This window comes from Ursus arctos, unplaced genomic scaffold, assembly GCF_023065955.2.
Source record: "Ursus arctos isolate Adak ecotype North America unplaced genomic scaffold, UrsArc2.0 scaffold_8, whole genome shotgun sequence".
Lineage (NCBI taxonomy): Eukaryota > Metazoa > Chordata > Mammalia > Carnivora > Ursidae > Ursus > Ursus arctos.
The window spans coordinates 9,188,270-9,211,423 of NW_026623100.1; the positions used below are offsets into that span (position 1 = coordinate 9,188,270).

Sequence of the window (23,154 nt, forward strand, 5' to 3'; positions counted from 1 at the left end):
TTCTTCAAAATATATGAAACAGGGGCGCCTGGGTGGCACAGCGGTTAAGCATCTGCCTTCGGCTCAGGGCGTGATCCCGGCCTTCTGGGATCGAGCCCCACATCAGGCTCCTCCACTATGAGCCTGCTTCTTCCTCTCCCACTTCCCCTGCTTGTGTTCCCTCTCTCGCTGGCTGTCTCTATCTCTGTCAAATAAACAAATAAAATCTTAAAAAAAAAAAAAAAAAAAAAGATATGACCTCTACTTCCAACTTCTCATGGACTTTCTTTAAAAAAAAAAAAAATATATATATATATATATATATATGAAACAAAAACAGAAAAAACTGTAAGGTGAAATAAATTCATATAGTTGGAGATTTCAATATCCTTCTCCCAAAAATCAGTAAAACATGTACACTGAAAATCAGTAAGGATATAGAAGACTTGACCAGTATTACCAACCAGCTTGACCTGACTGACATTTATAGAACATTCCACGAAGCAACAGAATACAAATTCTTTTCAAGTGCACATGGACCATTTACTAATATACTACATATATGAACCACAAAACAAGCCTCAATAAATTTTAAGAGATCCAAGAAGTCAAGTCATACAACGTATATTCTCTGACCACAGTGGATTGAAAATAGAAATCAATAATAGAAAAGTATGTAGGAAATCCTGAAATATTTGGAAACTAAATAACACACCCCTAAGTAACCTATGGAATGAATAACAGATTTCTATATACTAGCAACAAGTGGAAATTGAAATTTAAAACAATACTATTTACACTATTACAAAAATTATGAAAAATTTAAGGATAAGTGTGAAAAAAAGTGTAAGACCTATACACTAAAAACTACAAAACGTTGAGAGAAATCAGAGAAGACCTAAACAAAAAACAAAAAACAAAAAAAAAAAAAAAAAAAGAGAAGACCTAAACAAATGGTGAGACATGTGTAAATCTTTAGTGTTGCGTCTTTGTACTGCTAGTTTAACTACTCAGCTTTTTCCTTCTAGCTTTCTGGTTGCTGGTTGTGAATTTGTTGAATAAGCAACCTTCAAGTAAGTGAATTGTTACTGTATAAAGAAAGTAGTTAAAAACTTAAAAGTGATTAAAAAGAAAGTTTGGAATAATTCAGTAAAGAGAAACACATCAAAACCTACTTTGGGATCCCCTTTCTCCACATCCTCTCCAACAATTGTTGTTTCTTGCCTTGACTGGATTAAGAAGTTGTGGTCCATATATACCATGGAATATTACTCAGCTATCAGAAAGAACGAGTTCTCAACATTTGCTGCAACATGGACGGCACTGGAGGAGATAATGCTAAGTGAAATAAGTCAAGCAGAGAAAGACAACTATCATATGATTTCTCTCATCTATGGAACATAAGAACTAGAATGATCAGTAGGGGAAGAAAGGGATAAAGAAAGGGGGGGTAATCAGAAGGGGGAATGAAACATGAGAGACTATGGACTATGAGAAACAAACTGAGGGCCTTAGAGGGGAGGGGGGTGGGGGAATGGGATAGGCCGGTGATGGGTAGTAAGGAGGGCATGTATTGAATGGTGCATCGGGTGTTATACGCAACTAATGAATCATCGAACTTTACATCAGAAACCAGGGATGTACTGTATGGTGACTAACATAATATAATAAAAAATCATTAAAAAAATAAAAAATAAGAAATAAACCTACTTTGGGGGCGCCTGGGTAGCACAGTCATTAAGCGTCTGCCTTCGGCTCAGGGCGTGATCCTGGTGTTCAGGGATCGAGTCCCACATCGGGCTCCTCCGCTGGGAGCCTGCTTCTTCCTCTCCCTCTTCCCTGCTGTGTTCCCTCTCTCCTCTGGCTGTCTCTCTGTCACATAAATAAATAAAATCTTAAAAAAAAAAAAACAAAACCCTACTTTCACCGTAACTGTTATCAGTCAAAATAGAGAGGCGGTCGTGCCCTGTGACCTGTGGAAATCATTCGCGGAAAGGGCTGGCGGTGGGATGAGAGGTGGTGGGACGTGCTCTGCATTGATTATAGGACTAGAAGGTTGGCGGAAGTTGTCTCTTTTTTCCCTTTGTGAATTAGTCTAATTTTTCTCTCCTCACCTAAGGAGGAGGCATTTCCCCTTCCCCAAAGCCAGATTTGATTAAAGTATTTTATATTTTCTTAGTCATCAGTTTTAATGTTAAACCTCACAAATTTAACATAAAGAAATTTCGACTTGACACAATGAACATACGGATTCTGACATATTGCATTTTATCGCATTCAAACACATAGAATAAAATAAATGGCGGAACAACAGGGAGCCGATAGGCCATGGTTATTGAAGAATTCTAAAAACTGGTTAACGAGCACAGAAAGAACATTTAGTCCTTGCTCATACACCAAGGTAGCTTTTAACTCCCTCCTTCCAGCAACTTCTGTCTGCAGTACTCCATGTTAGGAGACATTTTTAAAAATTCTATTTCTGCTTTCTGAACCAAGGGCACAGTACAATTGTCCGTTTCTCAGATCCCTCCTCCTCCCAGCATCTAGCATGGTATTTCTTTACGTTCTCTATTAAAACTACTGTTCTAAATTACAATTCTAAGATGTTTCAGTCTGTAATTTATTAAAGTTGCATTAGGAAGCTTGCTGGAGACGTGTTCAGTGCCCACTTCAGGCTCTCCCGTCACCTAGGACAGTTTCCTAAATCGAATTCGTGACGTGCTTGGTAACTGCCTCGGCTCCCCTTTCAACCACCGCCACAGGTTGTGTTGGCGGCCAGGCCTCGGGGAAAGGCTGGAGCCGCGGAAGAGGACAGCTGGGCGCCGGGCCTGCCGCGGACACCTGTTCCGGGCGCGGCCGCGGCCGCGGGAAGAGAGCGCGCGGCGAAGGGCGCGTGTAGGCGAACGCGCACGCACACACGCGCCCGGCCGCCCTGGGACGAGGAGGGAGAGCGTTGGCAGGAGACGCGGCCGTGGGGAGGGGGTCGCCACGTTCTCTCAGGCGGTCTGGGTTACATAAGCGAGCGGGGCGAGGAGGGCGCTTCGCGCGCGCGGGACTCGGGCTGTGCCCGCCGTGTCTACCCCGCCCGCGCCTCTGCCCGGGTGGGGTTGTGGCCCTGCGGGACCAGCCGCCCACGCCGCGCGGGGGACACCGCCCCAGCGTTGCGCCCGCCCCCGCCAAGGGTAGCCACGGCCCGGAGCGGCCGCCCCCAGACGCGCGTGGCTCTCGGCGAAGAAGCTGCCGCGCTTCCGCTGCTGGGCACCAGGCAGCGGAGCATCCTCCCGCCTAGGCTTCTTCTATCCGGGCCTACGGCGCCGCAGCCCCACCGCTATGAGCCCCGAACCGGTCCCGCCGCCCCCGCCCCAGTGCCCCGGCTGCGACTGCGGGGAGCCGTTGGCCAAGCGCTTGGAGAAGGGCGAGGAGGCCTTCCGCGCGGGCGAGTATGAGATGGCAGCAGAGCTCTTCCGCTCGATGCTGGCGGGGCTGGCGCAGCCCGACCGCGGCCTGTGCCTGCGGCTGGGGGACGCGCTGGCCCGAGCGGGCCGGCTCCCCGAGGCCCTGGGCGCGTTCCGCGGCGCCGCGCGGCTCGGGGCGCTGCGGCCCGAGGAGCTGGGGGAGCTAGCGGGCGGCCTCGCGTGCGCCCTGGGCCGGCGCGAGTGGCGGCTGCCGGGTGGGAGGCCGGGCCGCGCCCCCGAGGAGCCGCGTGGGGAGCAGCCGGCCTCGGCGCCCGTCGCGCCCCGTGACCTGCTGGGCTGTCCGCGCTGCCAGCGGCTGCTGCACAAGCCGGTGACCCTGCCGTGCGGGCTGACGGTGTGCAAGCGCTGCGTGGAGTCGGGGCCCGCCCGGCCGCAGGCTCGGCGAGTCAACGTAGTGCTGAGCGGCCTGCTGGAGAAGTGCTACCCGGCCGAGTGCCGCGTGCGCAGGCTGGCGGGCCAGGCGCGGAGTCTGCAGCGCCAGCAACAGCCCGAGGCCGCGCTGCTCAGGTGCGACCAGGCTCTGGATCTGGGTAAGTCGGCCTTGGGAGCTTGCCCGCCAGCCTGGCCCACCTGTCGAGCAGCAGGGGTGGACATGGAGAGCTCTGTTCAGGCTTAGGGGGTCTTAGGGGTTATTTTCTTCCGAAGATGGTAAGGTGAACCAGCAACCGGGGTGGCTGGTGTCAGAGGCCAGCTGCGCCCCACTGGTCCAGTCTTTTGCAGAACCTCCGCATCCTTCCTGCGTAGCTCTGTGAGGCCAAGACTGCCTTTCACTCCCATCTCAGCTGTCTACAAGTGGGAGGATGACCAAGTGTTTTTATTTGTCCTGCAGGAAAATGCCGACAACTAACACCCTAGAGGCGCACAGAGTGCCTTGTGATGTGGCAGGATTTGCTCTGGGGTTTCAGCTAAAGAATCCAGGAAGGATCCCCTTCCGTTCTGCTTTTATTGTACATTTTCTCTCAAAGGGCATTAGATGTTATTATGGTGTGATTAGCTTATTAGTTAACTAGTGTGTCTGCTTAATTTTTAAAAAATAACTAAAATTTGTGGCCAGCACCAGGCTCTCCTTGACCCCTCCCCCCACCTGTTAAGATATGTAATTTAAAAGACCAAACTTCCTTTTGCTACTGGTTCTATATGATTTAAATCACTAGCCAAGAAGATTTGGTTTAATTTTTGTTACTAAAAGAATCTTGTGTGCTGTAGTCATTATGCATTTTATTTTAAATTTAGAGTTGAGGTTTTGCCTTTTAGAGGGCGCACCTATGTTTAAATTGGGGGATTCTTTGTTGGAGTAGAGCAGTGAAATTGCGTTATATAACAAGTATTCTGTACCATTTTTGCAGCCAATATATTCATGTTTTAGCAGGCTATATATTTTTGGATTTTCATCTATCTTGTTTATGTATATGTGGCACGGAGCAGCACTATCCAGTGGAAATATTGTGTGAGCCACATATGTAATTTTAAATTTCTGGTAGCCACATGTAAAAGGTGAAAAGCAGATTAAATTTATCTTAACAGTATTTTTTATTTTAATTTTTAAAAAAATTTTTAAAGATTTTATTTATTTATTTGACAGAGACAGCCAGCGAGAGAGGGAACACAAGCAGGGGGAGTGGGAGAGGAAGAAGCAGGCTCCTAGCAGAGGAGCCTGATGTGGGGCTCGATCCTAAAACGCTGGGATCGCGCCCTGAGCCAAAGGCAGACGCTTAACGACTGCGCCACCCAGGTGCCCCTTAACAGTATTTTTTAAACATATACATCCAAAATATTTCAACATACCTTCGATGTAAAAAAATGGAGATTTTTACTTTAAAAAAAATCTTTCAAATGCATTGTGTATTTTACATGCACTGCCTACCCCAATTTGGATACAAAATTTTCATCAGAAATACTTCCTTCATATTTGCATTTCAATAAATTTAGAGTTGAAAAAGTAGGGGTGCCTGGGTGGCACAGTGGTTAAGCCTCTGCCTTCGGCTCAGGGCGTGATCCCGGCGTTCTGGGATCGAGCCCCACATTAGGCTCCTCTGCTAGGTGCCTGCTTCTTCCTCTCCCACTCCCCCTGCTTGTGTTCCCTCTCTCGCTGGCTGTCTCTGTCAAATAAATAAATAAAATCTTAAAAAAAAAGAAAAATAGTAGAGTGGCATATTGAAGTTGTTCCAAATTAAAAGTTTTCCACTAGTCAATAGAGTATCAGCTTTTAAATTTAAATTTCAGTTAGTTAAAATTTAAAAAGTCAGTATCTCAGATCCTCTGTCGCTCCAGCCCCATAGTTGTCCAGTAGCCACACGCAGGTAGTGGTTACTGTCTTAGACAGTAGAAGTATAGAACTTTTAAAATCAGTTGTTGAGTCACCTAGATGGCCTAGTTAAGCATCTGACTTTTGATTTCGGCTCAGGTCATGATCTTGGGGTCCTGAGATCAAGCCCAGGGTCAGGCTCCCTGTTCAGTGAGGAGTCTGCTTCTCTCTCTCCCCCTCCCTCCTTCCTTGCCCCTCTCCCCTTCTGCCCCTTCCTCTGCTCATGCTCTCTCTAAAATCAATAAATCTTAAAAATAAATAAAAACAGCTGCTGGAAATGTAGACGATCACAATACCAACTGTTGGAGAAGATGCAGAAAATGAGAACTATCATATGCTGCAGATGGGTCTGCAAATTTTACACCTAGAAAATAGTTTGGTGGTATCTGAAATGTTAAATACGACCTTTGGCTGAGCAGTTTCAATAAGGTTCACGTATATGTGCACTGAAAGAATGTACAAGAATGTGCAAGAGGGTATATCCTTATGTAGAGATAGTCCTGAAGTGGAAGCAACCTACATGTCCAATAAGAATGCAATGAGTGACTGTATTACGATGCCTTTTGGAATACTCTACAGAAAGAAAGTAAACCAGCTACAGTTAAACACTACAATGTGGACAAATCAGACATAATTTTGGGTGAAAGGAAGACTCAAAAGCATTTTTACCATGATTCTACTTCTCCGTAAATCCAAACAGGCAAAATTACTCTAGCATGTTGTAAGTAAGGGCAGTGGTTACCTTTGGGAAACAAAATATTAGCAGATTGAATCCAGTGATACACTTAAACACATCACAATCAAGTAAAATGTTCATTTAATCCTTGTATATCAACCAATGTAATTCACTACATCTACAGAATAGAGAAAAATCGTAAGACCTGGTTTAAGATCTTTCAGGAAAGTAGGAATACAAGGGAACTTTCTTTTTTTTTTTTTAAGATTTTATTTATTTATTCGACAGAGATAGAGACAGCCAGCGAGAGAGGGAACACAAGCAGGGGGAGTGGGAGAGGAAGAAGCAGGCTCATAGTGGAGGAGCCTGATGTGGGGCTCGATCCCATAACGCCGGGATCACGCCCTGAGCCGAAGGCAGACGCTTAACCGCTATGCCACCCAGGCGCCCCAAGGGAACTTTCTTAGTATGTTAAAGAGTATCTACAAAAAATATCTGTAGCAGAGAAATACAAACCAAAACCACAATGAGATACCACCTCACACTTGTGAGAATGGCTAAAATTAACAATCAGGAAACAACAGATGTTGGTGAGGATGCAGGGAAAGGAGAACCCTCTTACGCTGTTGGTGGGGATGCAAACTGGTGCAGCCACTCTGGAAAACAGTGTGGAGGTTCCTCAAAAAGTTAAAAATAGACCTACCCTATGACCCAGCAATTGCACTACTAGGTATTTATCCAAAGGATACAAACATAGTAATTTGAAGGGACACATGCACTCTAATATTTATAGCAGCAATGTCTACGATAGCCAAAGTATGGAAAGAGCCCAGATGTCCATTGACTGATGAATGGATAAAGAGACAGTATATATGCACAATGGAATATTACTCAGCCATCAAAAAAGAGTGAAATCTTGCCATTTGTAATGACATGGATGAAAATAGAAGGTATTATGCTAAGCGAAATAAGTCAGAGAAAGATAAATAGTATATGATTTCACTCATATTTGGAATTTAAGAAACAAAACAGATGAATATAGGGGAAGGAAAAGGAAAATAAGATAAAAAAACAGAGAAGAAGGCAAACCATAAGAGACTCTTAACTGTAGGAAACAAACTGAGGGTTACTGGAGGGGAGGTAGGGGGGGAAGGGATAATTGGGTAATAGGCATTAAGGAAGGCACTTGATGTAATGAGCACTGGGTGTTATATGCAACTGAAGAATCACCAAACTCTACCCCTGAAACTAATAATGCACTATATGTTAACTAAATTGAATTTAAATTTTAAAAAAATCTGTGGCAACCATCATAAGGATGAAATATTGAATGTTTTCCCACTGAAGGAAAAGGTGACAAGGGTGTTCATTGTCATCACTGCCATTTTGCATTGTATTAAGATTCTGGCTGGTGCAATGAGGAGAAAAAAGGTATAAAATTGGAAAAATAAAACATTATTTGTAGATGACATGTTGGAGTACATAGGAACTTCAGAGGGATATTTGAACTATTAGAAATTATAAGTGAATTATCAAGATTGTTGACTCTAAGGTTAATATAGAAAGATCAGTGATAATTATATATACTTAGTAAAAAAACAAAATAGAAAACCCATTTATGTAACCCAGAAATTCTTCGGAGTAAATCTTGAAATACCTGAAAGTTGTTCAAGACCTCTACACTGAAAATACAAAACATTTCTGCAAGAACTTAAATAAGTGAAAGATACCTGATTTTCATGGATTGCAAAGCTCAGTATTGATGTCAGTTCTGTGCATACTGAACTACAGATTCAGTGCATTCTCAGTCAAAATCTCAGCTCATGGTTTTGGTGGAAGTTGATAAATGGCCATGGCAATAACGAGGAAAAGTAACAAAGCTGGAGAACTGATACTGCAAGATACCGAGGTTTAGTATACAGCTGCAGTAATTAGCACAGAGTTGTGTTGGCCCAAGTATAGACACATAGAAAGGGACTTTCATGTACAGTCACCTGGTTTCCTTCGAAGATGCCAATAGAGTTAAATGGGGGGGGGGGTCTTTTAAATAGTCTAAGTCTGTTGCTTATCCATTTGGGGAAAAATGAACCTAGATGACCATTGCACATCATACATGGAAATTATAATCAGATATCTAAAATAAATCAGAATATTTTCATGAACTTAGGGTAGGTGATACTTTTTGAGACACAAAAAGCATAACCATAGAGAAAAGATAAATTTGATTTAATTAAAATTAATAACTTCTGTTCCTCAGGGATGCCTCAAAAGAGTGAAAAGGTGATGTGTATTTGTAATATGTATCTAAATGAGAATGCTGGTTCAGAATATTGAAAAAAATGTCTATAGTTCAAGAACAAGAAAGGAAGTCTGTCTAAATAATAGGCAGAGTTGAACAGATGCTTTGTAAAACTAGATATCAAAATGGGCAATAAATATATGAAATACATGTAATTACTGACCAAATGCAAATTTAAACTGAATAAGATGTTGAAACATACCTGGAAATGAAAAAGAGTAACCATGTCTACTGTTGACAAGTATTGGGAGCAATTGGAACTCTTACATTGCTGGTGGAAGTGCAGATTGGTGCAAGTTAAATATGTTTGGGACTACCTACTAAAGTTAAACATAAACACAACTTTTGGCACAGTATTTCCACTTTTGAGTATATGCCAAATAGAAATTAATACTTATGCCCAACAAAAGACATATATAAGAATTTTCATAGCAGTTTTATATATAATATACTTATATATAATATATATTATATATATTAAATATATGCCAAAAACATTGGGCTAACAACCCACCAGTAGAATGAGTATATAAATCAAGTCATACAGTGTATTATGCAGCAAGTTGTTTTTAAAAAAAACAAAAACTTATAGCAACATGGAGGCATCTCACAGAATGATAATGACAGATACAAAAGATTACATTCTATTCATGTAACCCCATGTATAAGTTCAGAAACAGGTGAAAGTAATCCATGGTGATAGAAGTCAGAATGGTGGTTACCTTTAGGAAAGGTGTACTACCTGGGAAAGTGCACAAAGGAGCCTTCTTAGATCCTGATTTGGGTAGTGATCACGCAGGTGTATATGAATGTAAAAGTTCAAGATACACATTTATGACTTGTAGCCTTGACTTTGTAAGTCCTACATCACTTTGAACAAATAACCCATGAGGATTATTGCCATTTATTCTTTCTATTCACCAGGACCACTACTTAGCTGTCATTGCTTTCTGTCAATTCATTCAACTCTTCCTAAATGACACTTGTACAGTTCTCTACTTGTCACCACTGCCCACTCATTTGACAGATCTTATGGTGGTAATTCTAGCTCCCAACGTGATGATGACCTTGGGTTGCAGTTGGAGAGCCGTCTTTGATTAACCCTAAACACAAATGTAGGGAGTAGACTATCTCTTCTTTTCCTCACAGAGACTGGTTCTCAAACTGCACTCTTTTTGACTCATTTCCCCATATAAGGGTTGGTTGATTATGTTTGGATATTTTTGTCAGTTTCTTGGAAGGTGCACACGTGCATTTTTCTTCCATAAGCTGTCTCCACACAAAGAATTTTACGTTGCTTTTTGTCTTCCATTTATTTTTTTGTGATTCCTCCATAAACTCAGTTTTATTAAGCTTAAAGCTTAATGCTCAGGAAATGTGTAGAGATTTATTTGAAATGTTTTAAAAGATTAAATTATGAAGTTCTGACTTCATAAATGGGTTGCCAAATGGTGGAAGTCAACGAAGAAAGCAGTTTGATTCATTTAGTGTCTGGATGGGAAGTGACTGTTTTGGACTTCAGTAAAAGTAGCCTTTAGAATGTAAGGAGTAGAGGCTTAAATGTATTCATTAGAAAAGAATGATTAAAAATAAATGTCAGCTCAAACAATGAATCATGGAACACTACATCAAAAACTAAGGATGTACTGTATGGTGACTAACATAACATAATAAAAAATTAAAAAAAATAAATGTCAACGAAGAGTGTTTTTAACTCCAAAAATTTGGTCAAGATCAATTAAGCTAACACAAGTGTAAGCAAAGAGATAATGAAGAAAACATTATGAAACGAACAAAATAAAAATGAGTTGGTTAAGAAGTCAGAAGCTGGTTCATTACAAAGACCAATAAAAGAGACAAATGTTTGGCAAATGTGATGAAGAAAAAGCAAAACACAAATAGGATCAGGAATGAAGAAAAAGCATAATTGCAGATATAGAAGAACATAACAGATTTTAAAGCCGATATAAAAAGGACAATTTTAAGGAAACCATAGATTATCAAAATTGACCCAAGAAGAGGTAAAAGCCTGACATTGAGCAATAATCATAAACAAAATAGAAATGCTACTCAGGGCTTTTTTTTTTTTTTTTTGAGAAAGACAGGTCAAGCCAGTTTTAACAAACTTGCAAGGAAGATGAACTTTCATCTTATTTCAGATCATGGAGAGATATGGGAAATTTTTCATTTAATTTTATGAGTGTAGTTTTGATACTACAATCAAGTAAAGCTTAGGAAAAAAACGTACAGGCTAGTCTTACATATGTGCATAGTTGCCAGAATCTTAGTTAAATTTCTTAGTATTTGAATCCGGCAATATAGTAAGACTTAAGGTCAAGATGAGCTTATCCCAAGAATACAAGGATATTTCAGTATTAGACAAATTATTCAATGTAATTCACTATAAGGGGAGATTTAAGGAGATACACTCCAAGTAATCTCTCACATACTGAAAGAGCATACTATAAAATTCAGCGCCCACTTGTTCTAATGCCTTCATAGAAAACTAGGAATAGAAAGAAACAACTAATTTGGTAAATATTCTCTGTCAGAAGCTTACAGTAAACATATTTCATGTTAAAACATTCCACACGTCCTTTTTTAAATTCAAGAAGAAAAACGTCTGCTATCACCACTCTTACTGCAATGTGGGAGTAAAAAGAAACACAAGGAATGAAACCTAGCATCCCAGAGTCAAAGCTGATTGTTTGCACATGATATGGTGGTTTAGAAGATTCAAGAGAATCAACTCTGGCAAAGTGGGAACAAGGTGGGAAATCTTCGTTCTCACCCACATCTGCAGCGGGTGTATTTCTCAAACTCAAACTATAGTTCAAGCAGCATGTTTTTTTTGAGATTTCCAAAATCTCTAAAAGTTATTTCTGTATTTGAAAATGCACTTAATTGTGCATTTGAGGAACTTTACCTTCGTCTTCAGTTGGAAATGATTAATCTGTAATTATATTTACTGTATAATGACATACTACAGAGACAAATATGCACAGAATCTAATAGAATTCTATAAAGAACTTCAGTTCTTCTGCTCAATGTAAAATCATATGCTTGTGGATTGACATCCATATTTCAGATTCCAAGACGAAAAACATAAAACCTCATTACAGATCATAACCAACACGTGAACATTTTCTATTTATTTTGATAGGATGGGGGACACTAACTTTGAACTTTAAGGAAAATGTTATCCTTTCCCCCAAAGAATTCCATTCTTCTAATTAGTAGACCTGTGTTACAAAAAATACTAAATTATTGTTATTTTTTAATTTTGTCAATAAAAATTTTGTGAAAATTTGTTTTCTCTCTTGTTATATAAGTGCCTGTACAATACCCTCAAATTTCTTCCTGGCCTGCAAAACCTAAAATACTTACCGTTTGGTTTTTTGCCGAAAAAATTGTTGACCCTTACTCTAACCAGTCCATGTCATTTTAAAAGATTCAACTTTTATTGTTAGATTCTCCATTTCTGCCATTTCTTTCTTCTTTTCCCACCTTTTTGCCTTGTCATACCTTCTCTATATTACACATCTGTAGCAATAATACAGTCGTAGGTAGCCCCACTATGTCTTGATGTAACATCCTTTTGCATGAGTTCTGTTATGCACACTTGCCCACTTACCTACATAAACTAAGAGGAGTTGTGGTGGCATTTGGAAAGTACCAAGTGGCTGGTTTGAGAGAGAGTCAAGGTCTAGGATTTGAAGCAAACTGAAATGGGTATTAGGTAGAGAAATGAGAACACATTGGGTCCTTAGAATATTTATTGTCAATTAAAGTGTATGCTGTAGCTCTATTACAAAGATCCTGCAATGAGTATAGGTAGAGTGAACCAGGTCCAGCAGTATGAAAATGGCGGTGATGGTTCAGCTTTCATGAACTCTGGCTTTGTCGCTTTTCCATGGTACCTTGCCAAGCCAAGGACTTTACATACTACACGTCAGCTCATAGAGTCACTCTTGGCTTCTGCATAGCTAGGCTTATCTCCATAGTCGCATATGAGCGGTTCTTAAGCTCTCTTCTGTTTGAGGAAGGTTTTTTTGTCCCCCCTTCTTTTCGCACTTAAAAGAACATACTATAGGTACAATTATGGTGATAAGTCCACATCCATGCAGTTGTATAAGAAAACAAATTATGCATTCTTTTGTTTCTTGAACACGAATTTCCTCATGTACTTTCAAGAAAGTTATTTTGTTTTATTTATTTTTAAAAGATTTTATTTATTTACTTGACAGAGAGCACAAGCAGGGGGAGTGGCAGGCAGAGGAAGAGGGAGAGGGAGAAGCAGGCTCCCCACTGAGCAGGGAGCCCGATGTGGGGCTCGATTCCAGGACTCTGGGATCATGACCTGAGACAAAGGCAGACGCTTAACCCACTGAGCCACCCAGGCGCCCCTCAAGAAAGTTATTTTAAATCTTCTCATTTTTAATACCTAGTTATGGCATTAAGATGATTCCACGTTTACTCATTCTTGCAGATTAGGTTGTGCCTAGTGTGCGTTCAGCAGTCTGTTTTTCTTGGTGCATTTTGAAGTCTTGTTAATACTCTTTCTGTTTTCCTGAGGGAAGTTATGTAAATATACTTACCAACCTATTAAACCACATACGATTTGTGGGAGGAAGTATTTATTTTGCCTTTGTGCTTATTTTCCAATTTAATATTTTAGTGACTTAAAGATTTATTTTTAAATGTAGTCGCTTTAATTTTTTTTCTATTGCCCATGTCTTTCAGCGCCTAGAGACAATTCGTTGCTGCTGCTGCGAGCAGAGTTATATCTAACCTTGAAGAACTACGAGCAGGCTCTGCAGGATGCCAACGCAGTTTGTCAGAATGAACCTCTCTTGACTAAGGTACTGGCTAAGGTATTGGTTGGCTTTGGAGATAATAAATGTACGTTTATGGGACTTTCTTCAGAATAAACTAAGAGGATGGTGGTTAGGTACTTACGCACAGTGTACGTTTACCTCATGATAGAAGTCTAGATGTAGCAATCCACTTCACAATAAACCAACTCAGTCTAAAAGACCAGAAAGTCTCCCAGCTGGATTTAGTTAAGAAACACTAATTCAGATTACTTTTAGGAGATATTTAGCTGAATAATATGCCTTTTTAATAAATAAATATATAAGCACAATGATAAAATTATATAAAAATGTGAGTAAAGGGGAAATGTTTAAAATTACACTTTAGTAAGATCGTATAATAATCATGATTCACAGTTGGGCCCTAATATGCATGGAACATATAAATGTTGTCAGTGAAAGGATGAGTGTTTTGTAAGGGTTTTGGAATAATTTTCGTCCGTGTTGGAAAGGTCTAATATTTCTTTCTGTGATGACACAAAATAAGCTTTGTTAATATAATAATGATAGCTTAAGTTGTTCCTGAAGATTAAGAAGTCAAACAATAAAAGTTGTAACTTTTTTCACGAATCCCTGGTTTTTAAAACCCAAAAGAGATTTTAAAGTTTTAAGGAATTTGTAATGGAATTAACATGGATCACATGCTCTTAGCCAGTAAGTAAAAATATTTTGTCCCTCTATCTTATTCTTTATCATTTTTGTTTTAGAAACATTGAAGAAGCATTAACCCATGTTATTAGAAAAGATGCCCTTCTTTCCTTCCTTCTATCCAAACTTCCATTCTTTAAAACAAAATGTTTTCAGCTTAGATTGAGTGTTAAATTGGAATTGGGTATGAGCCTAAGGATGAGAGCAAATGTTTGTTGGACCAAGCCCAGAAATCTGGGTTTTTTTTGTTTTTTTTGTTTTTTTTTTTTGCTTGCTTGCTTCACTAAAAACATTTTCTCCTCCTTTTATTGATGACTTTTCTCCCATCCCTTGATCTATTAATCTTCTTAGGGAATTTCTGTCAGTAATGATTAAGACTTCATTACTATGAATTATAAGTTTAGCATTTCTGACTGACAGTGGACCTGTATTGCCCTGTGAAGCTAGTTTCTTCTCCACAGTATTGACTTTTTGAGCTAAAAACTTTGCAATGTGTCTGTGATGAAAGATAGACTTAGTTACCACAAAGTTACATAGATAATTTTAACTGTAAGAGAGCCAGCAAGTGAATTATTAGCTTTTGGAATTTGGGTTATGTCTTTAGGATTTATTGCAAATCTATGGACCTCAGTTCTTGATAAATGCCTAGTGAAGAATAGCTTTAGTGGAAGTATACCCTGATAAATCAATTTAAGATAATGAAGGCTAGAAATTTGTTTCCAGGTTAATGTTGTAACTAAAGGATTAGGCAGAAGCAACATTGGAAAGTAAGCTGAAAGGACTGAGGGAAGGATGAAGTTGTCCAACTGTAGCTGAGATGATATGGAAGCACTTGTAGAACCAACTTTGAGTTTTCAACTGGGGACTTCTATACCAGTGTGTTTTATCCAGGCAAAACTATACTTTCAGGCCATTGATCATGGCTGATAATGATTCACAACTTTTGGTGCAAATGGAGATAAGCCAGTGCTAACAAAACATTTGCCTATATGCAGAAATACAAATAGGCATGTGATAAGCTTGATTTTATCCAAATTGGTAAGCATACCTGTGCTTTTTAATGCTTATAGAATCCTATGCTGTCTCAATAGATTTCAAATTATTGAAATCTTGCAGACTATGCTCTCGACAATAGAATGAAAAGAGTAATTGATGACAATAAAACATCTAGGAAATCCTTAAATACCTGTTATTTAATTAGATTACCTCTAAACAATGCATGCAACAAAGAAGAAATCACAAAGGAAACTAGGAACTATTTTGAAATCATTGATAATAAAAGCACATTACATCTAATTCGTCCTGTGCAGTTAAAGCCATTCTTTGAGGGAAATTTATAACAATAAGTTATTAAAGAAGTAAGGTCTCAAAAGAGTGATCTGTTTCTTTCTTAAAAAACTAAGAAAAGAAGATCAAATTAAAATAAAGGTAAGGAGAAAGAAAGAAAGAAAAAGATAGGAGTCAATAAATAGAAAACAGAAAAACAATAAGGAAAAGTCAATGAAACAAAACCTGCTGTTTTGAAGAGATCAGTGAAATTGACATACCTCACCAGACTAATCAGGAAAAAAGAGAAAAGGTACAGATTACTAATAACAGGAATGAAAGAGGAGATATCACTATAGATCCTACAGACATTAAAAGGTTAAAACAGAACAATTTTATGAACAACTTTATGCCAATACATTCAACAACCTAGAAGTTAACAAACTCCTTGAAAGATATAAACTACTAATGTTCATTCAAGAAGAAACAGAGAACCTCAATAGCCTTATCTCTATTTAGAGAAATTGAAGTTGTAGTTAACCACCCTCCCCCCCAAGAGATCAGGACCAGATGGAATTACTGGTGAATTCTATCACACATTTAAGGAAGAAATAATGCCAATCCTTCAGAGATTCTTCTGAAAAGCAGAAAAGGAGGGAAAAGTTATTTTATGAGAGCAGCATTATTGTGATAACAAAACCAGGAAAAAACATTAAAAAACAAACTTCAAACTGATATCTCTATCTCATTTGAAAATCAATTTTTCTGTATTGACAGACTGAAAAAAATGCAGTAAATGGAGATAAAGCACTTGATAAAATTGAACGCCCTTCATGTTAAAAACTTTGTATGAACTGGGAATAACAGGGGCTTTCCTCAATCTGATAACCCCTATCTATGAAAACCCTTACAGCAAACACCATACTTAATGATAGGAAATGGAATGACTTTCTGCTAAGACCAAGAAAAATAAAAAGTGTTTTTACCACTTACCAATATGGTACTGGAGGTCCTAGCCAGAATGGTAAAAGAAAACAAATAAAAAAAAAGAAAGAAAGAAAGAAAGAAAGAAAGAAAGAAAGAAAGAAAGAAAGAAAGAAAAGAAAAGAAATAAAAGGCATACATAATGGAAAGGAAAATGCAATACTGTCTGTTCACAGTTGACATAATTATGAGGAAAAGTTAAGAAATTTACAAAAAACTTGCAGGCTACAAGATAATATGCAAAAATGAAACCAATCACATTCTACTCACCAACAAGAAACAGTTATACAAATGAAATTTTAAAAATAATAACTGTTACAATAGTTTAAAAAAACATGACTTACTTAGGGATAAAGTTAACAAAGTACTTACAAGATCTGTATACCGAAAACTACAAAACATTGCTGAGAGAAATTAAGTATCATTTAAGTAAGTATAAATACATACCAGGTTCATGGATCAGAAGACTCAATGTTAGTAAGATGACAGATTCCCCAAATAAAAACAACACAGTCCCAATTAAACTTCTGGTATTCTTCTCTGCAGAATTTGGCAAATTGGCTTTAAAATATACATATATGTGTACATGTGTATACACACATTTATGGAAATACAAGGGACAGAAGAAGCCAAAACAATTAAAAAAAATAAGAATGGAGTTGCAGGAAATACACTACCTGGTACCAAGACATACTATAAAGCTACACTAATGAGAACTGTGTAGATTACTAAAACAGAAGATAGTACAGAAATAGACCTACACATAAGTGGTGAATTAGTTTTTTACAATAGTGCAAAGATAACTCCATAGTGAAAGGATAATTTTTTCACAATTTTTAGTAGGAGATGATTAGATATCTATTTGCAAAAGAAAAAAAATGAACCTCAATCCTCTCCTTACATCCTATATTAAAATTAACTCAAAACGGAGGATAGACTGAAACATATAGTCTATAACTATAGCATATCGAAAACAACACATAAAAATCTCTGACACTTTTTGTAAAGCAAAGATTTCTTATCCAGGACACAGGAAAAATTGTAAAAGAAAAAGTAAGTTGGTCTTCATCAAAATTGAAAACTTCCGTTCTTCAAAAGATACTGCAACAAAAACAAAATGGCAAACAGAATGGGAGAAAATATTTGCAAGACATATTTCTGGTAAGCCATATATCTGTATATAGCATATATAAAGAACACTTACCAACTCCTTCATAATGTAAATAACCCAGTTAAGTAATGGGCAAGGACAGATACTTCACTAAAGAAGGCATAGGAATATCAACTGAACACATGAAAAGAGGCTCCACATCATTAGTCATTAGGAAAATGCAAATTAAAATCTCAAAGAGATAACACTAAATACCCACTAAAATGGCTTAAACTTAAAAGACTGACCATACTAAGTGTGGATGAGGATGTCCAACAACTGAAACCCTTATACAATGTGGTGGGAATGCAAAACAGTATAGACACAATGGAAGACAGTTCAGAAGTTTAAAGTTAAGCATACACTTCCTATGTGACCTAACAGTCATGCTTTTAGATATTTCCAAGAGCAAATAACATTCTCCAGGATTGATCATATGTTAGGTCACCAAACAAGTCTTAACAAATTTAAGAAAACTGAAATCTTATCAAGTATCTTTTCCAGACACAATGGTACAAAACTAGAAATAGTAACAGGAAGAAAGCTGGAAAATTCACAAATATGTGGAAATGAAACAACAGACTTCCAAACAACCAACGAGTCAAAGAAGAAATCAAAGAAGAAATTAAAAAAAAAATCTTGAGACAAAGGGAAATGGAAACACAGATAATAAAACTTATGGGGTGCAGCAGAAGCAGTTCTAATAGGGAGGTTTGCACCTACATTAATAAAAGTAAAGACCTCAAACAACTTAATCTTATTCCTCAAGAAACTAGAAAAAAAACTAAGCCCAAATTTAGCAGAAGGAATAAAAATTAGAGCAGAAACAAAATAGAGACTAGAAAGACAACAGAAATGATCAATGAAACTAAGAATTGGTTTCTTGAAAAGATAAAACCGACAAACATTTAGTTAGACTAAGACAAAAAGATGACTCAAAAGAATGAAATTATAAATGCAGGAAGCATTACAAGTGATGCCACAGAAATACAAAGGATTGTAAAGGACTGTGAGTAATTATATGCCAACAAGTTATATGACTTCGAAGAAATGGATAAATTCATGGAAACCTAAAACTTACCAAGACTTATGAAGTAATAAAAAATCTGAACTGATCAGTAATGAGCAAGGAGATTGAATCCGTAATCAAAATCTCCCAAAAAAGGAAAGCCCAGGACAAATGGTTTCACAGGTGAATTCTACCAGACATTTAAAGAACTGATCCCAATCCTTCTCGAGCTCTTCAAAGAACTGAAGAGGAAGGAACACTTCCAGACTTATTTTATGAGGCCAACATTACCTTTATACTGAATCCAGATAAGGACACTACAAGAAAAGAAAATTATAGGGCAATATCCCTGATGAACATAGATGCAAAGTCCTCAAAAAATACTAGCAAACTGAATTCAGAAAGGAAAGAAAGAAAGAAAGAGAGAGAGAGAGAGAGAGGGAGGGAGGGAGGGAGAAAAGGAAGGAAGGAAGGAAGGAAGGAAGGAAGGAAGGAAGGAAGGAAGGAAGGAAGGAAGGAAGGGAGGGAGGGTGACTGAGTTAAGTATGTGAGGTGGTGGACGTGTCAATTACCTTGATTGTGGGAATCATTTCACAATGTGTGTGTATATCAAATCATCATGATAGATGCTGCATTTTATATACAGTTATATTTGTCAGTTGTTCCTCAATAAATCTGGATTAAAAAATGAGGGGCGCCTGGGTGGCACAGCGGTTAAGCGTCTGCCTTCCGCTCAGGGCGTGATCCCAGCGTTATGGGATCGAGCCCCACATCAGGCTCTTCCGCTATGAGCCTGCTTCTTCCTCTCTCACTCCCCCTGCTTGTGTTCCCTCTCTCGCTGGCTGTCTCTATCTCTGTCGAATAAATAAATAAAATCTTTAAAAAAAAATGAATTCAGCTATCATCTGGAGGAGGTTAAATTCTTAGTTTTGGGCTTCATGACAGTTTTTTTTTTTCCTGTTTGCTTTAACTCTCAACACCTGCCATTCCTGGGGCACCTGGGTGGCTCAGCCTTTAAGCATCTGCCTTTGGCTCAGGGCGTGATCCCGGGGTTCTGGGATCCAGCCTGCTTCTTCCCCTCCCTCTCCCCCTGCTTGTGTTCCCTCTCTCGCTGGCTGTCTCTCTCTCTGTCAAATAAATAAATAAATAAATAAATAAATAAATAAAATCTTTAAAACAAACAAAAAACCTGTCATTCCTGAGACATTTCAAGGGGATAAACAAGGTGAGCTGTGCTGTGCACATGACCTATCCTAACTGACAATTCGAGTAAGGTTACTGGTCAGCAAATGTCAGGTAATTTAAAAGTTTCTGGTTCATAGTATGATTCACCTTCCTGAATGAAGTACTATGAAACTAATAAAATTTCTCTTTAAAAATTAAAAAATAGAAATAAATAAACAGATTGTTGTATAACCCAGAGAGCCGAGGGTCCATTTCTGGGTTCTCTATTCTGTTCCATTGGTCTATGTGTCTGTTTTTGTGCCAGTACCATGCTGTCTTTGTGATCACAGCTTTGTAGTACAGCTCGAAATCCAGCATTGTGATGTCCAGCTTTGTTTTTCCTTTTCAACACTTCCTTGGCGATTCTGGGCCTTTAGATTGTTGTATAACCATTCATTGGAACCCTCCTTGGTAATAGGGAATAATGAATTGTTGATCCATTCAACAAGGTGAATGAACCTCAGAAGCATCACATTAAAGTGAAGGAAGGCACACAAATACATGTGTGATTTCATTTATATGAAATTCTCAAAAAGGCAAAACTGTACTGACAGATCAGTGGTTCCTGGACTTGGAGAGAGGGGAGGATTGACTTCGAAGGGCATGAGAGAACATTCTGGGGTGATGGAAATGTGCTACATCACGATTGTGGTTGTACTTAGATATTGTATACATTTGTCAAAAGTCTATATTGTACATTTTATTTTATTTTATTTTATTTTTTTATTAAAGATTTTACTTATTTATTCGACAGAGATAGAGACAGCCAGCGAGAGAGGGAACACAAGCAGGGGGAGTGGGAGAGGAAGAAGCAGGCTCATAGTGGAGGAGCCTGACGTGGGGCTCGATCCCGTAACGCCGGGATCACGCCCTGAGCCGAAGACAGACGCTTAACCGCTGTGCCACCCAGGCGCCCCAAAAGTCTATATTGTACATTTTAAATTGGTGAATTTAATTCTATATAAATTATACCTCCATAAAACTGTGGCAGCAAGAAAGTATAAGCAAGTATAAGTCCATCACTGAAGAGAATGGGGAATATTTATGAGATTAGAAAGCTCAGCAAATGTTTGGAATGCACGTGAACGGATGAAAAAGCAGAGAACATTATAGTTCAAATGGGAGCTAAGCTCATATCCTAATACAAACTCCAGAAAAGATTCAATTTAAACTCTTGGGAAAGGAATAAGAAAGGAGGTTTGCTTGACATGCCAGTTCACTATGCCATGCAGAGCAGTAGTGGGGGAAAAAAAATCATAGTGCCCCATCCCCACCTCCCGCAAAGAATTTGGACAAACCGCCTGGGGAAAAGTGTGGCTGCCAATGCATGCAGAAATTCCCCTCCCCCTACCCCCTGAGTAAGCCCTTCTAAATCCTGGTATGTGGGGCTCCCAGCCTAAGGCCTGGCTTCCCTACCACACACCTGAAAATAAAACCTCTCAAATAGATTTCCCACATGTAGATGAAGGACCCAAAAAGTCTTCCATTCATAATGAAGTCTATGAGGTCAAGGGTCTGACTCAACATGAGAGAAAACCAGTTGGAAACAGTACATCTTTTAAAAATATGAATGAAGAAGCAGGGATTCACAAGAAAAAAGTCAATAAAATAAAGAAGAAAAAGACTAAAATGCATGATCAGGACTGACTCCAATGGAAATATAATACATGAACTGATAAAAACAAATTACAGTGTTTCTGATGATATGAGAAAATACTGCATCCACCCAAAAAAGAAACAAAATGCTGGGGGAAAATACTGATCCGTACTGCACTTTGTTTATTTCTCTTGTAGTATTTTGTATGTTATGCTTTGTGTTACAGATATTTCTGTTCATGTCTGTCTTCTCTCACAAGATTGCGCTCCTTGAAGACAGAAATGTGGTTGTGATCTGTGATGCCTGAATGTATTTAAAGTTGGTAGAGAGCTGCTTCTTTCTTACTTAGCATGGCCCTTGAAACTGCCTTGGGCTCAAATTCCTGGTCTCGAGACTCTTGTGCTCTGACTGTAGAGTGTGTTATGAGATATTTGGGTTTGCTCAGGTGCCAGGGGAGTAGAGCTAGAGCCATCCTTGGTGGGTTTGTGTTTATTCTAGCTAATATGTTTATCCGAATATTCAGTAGTCCTAATGATTTTTTTCGGGGCTTTTTGTATGCAAGTATATAATCACACTCTTTAAAAATGTGTATCTTGTCTTTTGATGAATCCAGGGGCATCATATGAAGGCTCAGGCTCTTTCTGGATTGGGAAGAAGTAAGGAAGTGTTAAAGGAGTTTCTCTACTGCCTTGCTTTAAATCCTGAATGTAACTCAGTGAAGAAAGAAGCGCAGAAGGTGTGATTTTCTTTAAATGACTTTCTTTTTTAAGTCTCATTTGTAGCCTTTATGTCCACGCTGAGTAACTCCTGCATGTCAAATAAAAAAAGGAATATAGTTCTGAATATTCATGACAATGTAATTAAAAACCCACAGGAATAACGATGAGTTTCACACGTTTGATAACTTTCATCCAGGGATAAAGCCCAGTGTTTCATGAGACAGCATTTACATAGCTCCGTTCTGCACGGATAATGATACGGGCTAGGGAGGCAGAGTGAGTTTTCTTAGACTTGTAATTTCAAGCATTATAGTTTGGATAGGAGCCCTATGAGAGACATTGTGATGATAAACAAAATATACCAGTTTAGCTGGATAGGTTGACTTGAAATTTTCATCAAAGCTTCACGAGCATGATGCAGAAATATCTTTTTTCTTATTCAGGTCTTTAACCCATTCTCATTAGAGGTCACCGAGTCACATTTACTGTGGGAATCCACCCTATAAGAGCCTATACAATAGTTAGTCTCAGCACTTGCAGTGACCGGGAGTTCTTATTTTTATGTCAGTGTTTCCCTATTTAAACAATACTCATTGCTGACTTCTCTTGTACATGTACCGTGCAATTTCCACTTTACAGGCTAGTTTTATTTTCTGGAGCAACAGGAAATGAATCCATTTTTCCTCCTCCATTTTAAACCACCTTAGATATTTGACATTGGCTGTTATCTTTGCCTTAAGTCTTTCTTTGGACTGAACATCCTTTTCTCACGGAACAAGGTTGTAAGGGTTCCTCCTCTGGACGCGTTCCAGCGTACCTCAGAGTGCACACCTGACAGCCACAGGTGGGGGATTTTACCTTCCCTTGTGTTTATATCACGAGGCATGTTTGTTTATTTTTAGCCTAATACTACACCGTTGGCTCCTATTAGAACCATAGTTAGCCCAA

At 38.9% G+C, this 23,154-nt stretch overlaps 1 protein-coding gene across 1 annotated transcript in view; it reads left to right on the plus strand.

Annotated features, from left to right (window-relative positions):
• Positions 1-2,909: 2,909 nt before the first annotated feature.
• Positions 2,910-23,154, plus strand: part of LONRF2 (LON peptidase N-terminal domain and ring finger 2) — a 53,763-nt gene continuing 33,518 nt past the window's right edge. The window contains exons 1-3 of the mRNA XM_044378709.3: positions 2,910-3,985; positions 13,479-13,597; positions 22,101-22,223. Coding sequence (XP_044234644.2) covers positions 3,310-3,985; positions 13,479-13,597; positions 22,101-22,223 — 918 coding nt within the window. The 5' untranslated portion in view covers positions 2,910-3,309. The remainder of the gene's footprint in view (positions 3,986-13,478; positions 13,598-22,100; positions 22,224-23,154) is intronic.